Here is a 5,836-nt window from a genome sequence, read left to right on the forward strand (position 1 = left end):
CCACCACCACCATCACCATCATCATCATCATCATCATCATCATCATCATCACCATCTTTGTAGGTTCCTGACCCCTCAGGGTGGGTCAGAGGTTAGAGGTCAGAGGTCAGGTGAGGAGGTAGTGATTCTGTATCCTCTCCTCCGCCAGAGAACAGCCCAGTCTCCATCCATCCATCCATCCAGGCCCCAAGTCCTGCCTGGACCCCCCTCCTCCCTACCCCCCCTACCCCTCCTCTCGCTATACCCCCCCCTCCTCAACCCTGACCCTCTCGTCTCCTCTGGGAGCTGAGTTCTCAGTTCTCATTGGCTGAGTGGGAAGGCGGGGGAGGCCGCGGCGGGGGGCAGCGGGGAGGTTGGCGTAGTCGGCGAGCTCTGGTAGGAGCGCAGCAACACCTTGTGCTTGGTGGCCTGGTCGGCCCTCTGCCTCTGCTGCTCCCCGAGGAGCTCCTTCAGACGCACCGTGGTGAAGGTCAGGGTCTGCCGCCGCAGGCGCATCAGGTACGCATCCTGCAGCCACGCCGTGGCGAAACAGTCCTTAATGGAGGGACGAGCCCTGGAGGGGAGGAGAGGATAGGGGAGGAGAGGGGAGGGGAGGGGAGGGGAGGAGAGGAGAGGAGAGGACAGGAGAGGGGAGGGGAGGAGAGGAGAGGAGAGAGGAGGGGAGGGGAGGAGAGGAAAGGAGAGGAGAGGAGAGGGGAGGAGAGGAGAGGAGAGGAGAGGAGAGGAGAGGAGAGGAGAGGAGAGGAGAGGAGAGGAGGAGGAGTGGAGAGGAGAGAAGAGGAGAGGAGAGTTTATAAAGGACTAGAAACAATCAGGGGTAGGGGTAGAGTTATGGGTAGGGTTAGTTATGGTTAGTGTAGGTAGTTACCAGGGGTAGTTAAGGTTAGTTATGGATAGTTGGGTAGTTACAGGGCTGGACTGGCCATCTGGCATACCGGGCATTTGCCCGGTGGGCCGCGGTAGTTTTGGGCCGAGCCGACCGGCAAAAAATAAAATAAAATAAAATAAAACAAAAAAATAATTACCAGCCGGCCCGGCCGAAAGCTACCATCGAACGGCCCATAAATCGAAAGCTACCATTGAACGGCCCATAAATCAGGGACAGCGGCCCATTGGACAATTTTCTATACAGACACTGGGCTGGCCCAATCAACAGAGAGAAGGGGGGTCAGGGGTCAAGCACGCACGCAGCACCAGACCTCCGTCTCAGTTTCGCGGTAGTTTTGGGCCGAGCCGGCCGGCAAAATAAATTGAGTTAGCCTGGATAGTTACTAGATAGATACTGAGAGAGATGGAGCGCAAAAGCACACTAAAACGGAAGGGAGGCTGGGAAAAACTTAGGGAGAAAAACAAAAAGAAACTCGAGGCAGATGCTGCCAAATGTGTAAACAATAGGGACATGTTTGCTGCACCCTCAAGTTTACCACAGCAGCAACAGCAACAGGTTGAAGAGGAGGCTGGCAGGGAGGAGCGGGAGCAGGGTACAGATACAGAAGTTTAGGGTTAGGGTTAGGGTTGAAGAGGAGGCTAGCAGGGAGGAGCGGGAGCAGGGTACAGATACAGAGGATAGAGAGGATACAGAAGAAGCGGGGCCGAGTCAGCCTGTAACCGTTGACCCGGTAAGGAAAATATAGGTAGCTGTTAGGGGTGTAACGGATCGCCCCCCCCGGTTCGGCACGCATGTGTACCGCGGATCAATTGCAAAATGTAACCAAGTAATAATATTACTTAATATTAGTTAATATCCCTTGTAAATCACAATGTAGAGTTGCCATGAATAGATAGACGCGACAGTTGCGTGCTTTGTTTTACTCTAAAGCGCAATGATAGGTTGATAATGGAGAAAAAAAATCTAGAACAACAAGGCTGCGTTCGTAAATTCGCTCTGGAATCTGATCACTGAGTACACTGGTCTACTTGCACTGGTACCATTGCTTACTGTATGTAGTCGTCTTTGTAGTGGTTTGGGGGAATACTACAGTTTGTCATATGACTGTACAGCACAGTATATAAGACGAGTATATAAGGCAAGTATTTTTGTGCTGGTGGGTGTGGTCCGACCGATTGGGGTGGGCCTGTCTGGGCCAAAAATGCCAGGGCCTAATTTTTGTCCCAGTCCAGCCCTGGGTAGTTATGGTTAGTTAAGGTTAGTTAGGTAGTTACCAGGGGTAGTTATGGGTAGTTAAGGTTAGTTAGGTAGTTACCAGGGGTAGTTATGGTTAGTTAAGGTTAGTTATGGGTAGTTAGGTAGTTACCAGGGGTAACTGCAGAGGATCTTCTTGAGGAACAGCGAGGCGGTCTGGGACACGTTGTGGTAGAGTTTACTGAGGTCAAACTTGGCCTCCTGGATCTTCCTCTCCGTCTCTGATTGGTCGAGCTCCTGGAAGGGCAGGCGGCCACTCAACCTAGCGACACAGGGCAGGGGTCACAGGTCAGGGAGAGGAGAGGAGGGGCGGGGTCAGAGGTCAGGCCTCATTAATCTCTGTGGAGGGTGAAAGGGTTAACGGACTCACATGATGAAGGTCAACACTCCGATGCTCCAGATGTCAGCCGGGGGTCCGACCACGTCACCCTTCACCATCTCAGGAGCTGAGGACCACAGAGAGGTCAGGGGTTAACATTAACCCTAACCCTGACTCTGACCCTGACCCTAACCTTAATGAATGAATGAATGAATGAATGAATGAATGAATGGTCTTTATTGTCATTGATATAGTACAGGTACCAAACAACGAAATTTGGGAGGGGGGCTCCCCTGGTGCTAGGAAAAAAACAAGAAAAAAATAAAAAATAAAATAAAAACAAGAAGGGAAAAGAGCTGGTTTACATAAATAAAGGCTATGTACACTATCCACTATACTATACAAATAAAACACTGTGCTGTACTCTATGCTATGCTATACCTATTCTAACATTTCCTATTCTCAGAACCTTATGTACCCTAGGGTTGTCATATTGCACAGTGTTATTGCACATTCATTTAAAGTGTCGCAGTTTGCAGGTTTGAAATGTACACATTTGTGTTTCAGTATTACACTTGATTTCAATCTTGATTTAACACTACAACAGCCTAACCCTGACCCTAACCTTAACACTACAACAGCCTAACCCTGACCCTAACCTTAACACTACAACAGCCTAACCCTGACCCTAACCTTAACACTACAACAGCCTAACCCTGACCCTAACCTTAACACTACAACAGCCTAACCCTGACCCTAACCTTAACACTACAACAGCCTAACCCTGACCCTAACCTTAACACTACAACAGCCTAACCCTGACCCTAACCTTAACACTACAACAGCCTAACCCTGACCCTAACCTTAACACTACAACAGCCTAACCCTGACCCTAACCTTAACACTACAACAGCCTAACCCTGACCCTAACCTTAACACTACAACAGCCTAACCCTGACCCTAACCTTAACACTACAACAGCCTAACCCTGACCCTAACCTTAACACTACAACAGCCTAACCCTGACCCTAACCTTAACACTACAACAGCCTAACCCTGACCCTAACCTTAACACTACAACAGCCTAACCCTGACCCTAACCTTAACACTACAACAGCCTAACCCTGACCCTAACCTTAACACTACAACACTTGTTTGCGCGACAGCGATGACGCTGCTGGATCCTGGATATCAGGAAGACCAACGGCACCTGTCTGTCTGTCTGTCTGTCTGTCCATCATCCTTTAATAACATCTTCACTCCACCATCGTCTAGTCTGGTCTGGCGCCTGCGCCGTCCTCTCCTGCCTAACTCGCTGTCGGGCCGAAGAAACCCAGCGATTTCTTTACTTGACTTGGCCCCCCGGGCGATCAGGCAACCGTTAATATGGAACCCTGTGTGACGACGTGGTGTTGTCACGGTGACGTACACATGTACTCCAGCGTGCCCACGGGCGGGGCGAAGGTCTTGAGGAACAGCGGGTTGAAGGTCTGGGCGCTGCCGAAGTCGATGATCTTCAGCACGTTCATGTACGTCACCATCACGTTCTCCGGCTTCAGGTCCAGGTGCAGGATGCGCCGGCCGTGCAGGTAGTCCAGCCCCTGCAGCAGCTGCACCATGTAGCCCACCACATCATCCTCCGAGTACCGGAACCTGCACACACACACACGCACGCACACACACACACACACACACACACACACACACACACACACACACACACACGCACGCACACACACACACACACACACACACACACAAACAAACAAACAAACAAACAGAGTGACTGAATGAATGAGTGACAGCTTACCTGTCTACGAGGCTGTAGTAGAGCCTACCTGGTTGCCGTGGTTACCTGTCTACGAGGCTACCTGGTTGCCGTGGTTACCTGTCTATGAGGCTACCTGGTTGCCGTGGTTACCTGTCTATGAGGCTACCTGGTTGCCATGGTTACCTGTCTACGAGGCTACCTGGTGGTCGCCGTGGTTACCTGTCTACTACGAAGCTGTACCTGGTGGCGGTTGCCGTGGTTACCTGTCTACAAGGCTACCTGGTTGCCGTGGTTACCTGTCCACGAGGCTGTGCAGCAGCTCCTTGCCGCTGCAGTTCTCTGAGATGAGCACCAGGTATCGGGGCGTGACGTAGGCCTCGTGCAGCGCCATGACGCGGTCGTTGTGCAGCGACTTCAGGATGTCGTACTCCTGCAGGACGGACGCCTTGCTGTCCGCCTCGTACGGGACGATCTTGGCCATGAACAGGTTCCCCGTGGCGTTCTCACGGCACTCCCGGATCACCCCGAAGCGGCCCCTGAGAGACACACACACACACACACAGACACACACACACACAGACAGACACACACATAGACACACACAGACACACACAGACACACACACAGACACACACACACACACACACACACACACACACACACAGTGAGGTCCGTTGTGGAGTACCTCAGGGGAGTGTGCTGGGGCCTCTTTTATTTTTTTATATAACCTTTTATATTTATATACTACTACTAATAATAATAATAATAATAATAATGATAATAACTTTTATTTGTATAGCGCTTTTCCTGCAAATGTTGCAGCTCAAAGTGCTCCAATCATTATATAATCATCATTTAATTATTTAGTCATTTAAAGGCAATATTAAAAAGATGGGTTTTTAGTCTTGACTTGAACATATGTGCTGAGGTTGCATCCCTGATGATAATAATAAACTGTCAGTGCGTTCAAATGTAGCCTGTTCTTGTCAGTTATATTTTTACATGCAGATGATTCTGCTTGGCTTGTTTCCCAGCCAGACGAGACAGTTGTTGAAAACATCAGAGTCTGGTTGGAGGTACAACAAATGATCCTTACATCTGGGCAGAACAGAAGCAATAATTATTTGACTTCCTTCTCGACAGTAAACATGGTGGACATGATCCAGAGGTCGCCGCGGTTACCTGGCCTTCTCGTCCATGAAGGTGTAGGGTTTCTGGGGGACCCCCTGTCTCAGAGGCCCCTCCCCCGCCTTCCCCACGGGGGTGCGCCGGCCGGAGGGGGTGGTCCGCCCAGAGGGGGAGAGGGTGGACGTCCGGTCGACGACAGGCGTGAGGCTGGACACCAGGACCACCGGGGGGGAGAGGGTGGAGGGGGTGGAGGGGGTGGAGGAGGAGGGCGGGGTGACGCGGGCCGTGGAGGCCGGTACGTACATGGGGACCGAGGAGATGGGCTTACCGATGGCGGGGGGGGGAGTGACGCGCGGCGCGGGGGAGGCGGGGGGGGGGAGGGGTTTAGTCATGGGGGAGACGATGTTGATGGGACTCTGGGGCTTGGGGAGGATGGCTGGGGGGGCGGGCCTGGCCTGGAGGGGGGGGGCGGGTC

At 51.9% G+C, this 5,836-nt stretch overlaps 1 protein-coding gene across 1 annotated transcript in view; it reads right to left on the bottom strand.

Moving 5' to 3' along the window:
• Window positions 1-300: 300 nt before the first annotated feature.
• Window positions 301-5,836, bottom strand: part of LOC308160976 (striated muscle preferentially expressed protein kinase-like) — a gene marked incomplete at both ends in the record, with an annotated part of 64,415 nt that continues 58,879 nt past the window's right edge. Inside the window, 6 exon segments of the mRNA XM_080534898.1 lie at window positions 301-553; window positions 2,256-2,405; window positions 2,514-2,589; window positions 3,892-4,115; window positions 4,530-4,769; window positions 5,416-5,836. The exon segment at window positions 5,416-5,836 is cut by the window's right edge and continues 109 nt beyond it. Of these exon segments, the coding sequence (XP_080391024.1) occupies window positions 301-553; window positions 2,256-2,405; window positions 2,514-2,589; window positions 3,892-4,115; window positions 4,530-4,769; window positions 5,416-5,836 (1,364 nt within the window).

Source organism: Nansenia antarctica, assembly GCF_963989245.1.
Source record: "Nansenia antarctica genome assembly, chromosome: 6".
NCBI lineage: Eukaryota > Metazoa > Chordata > Actinopteri > Argentiniformes > Microstomatidae > Nansenia > Nansenia antarctica.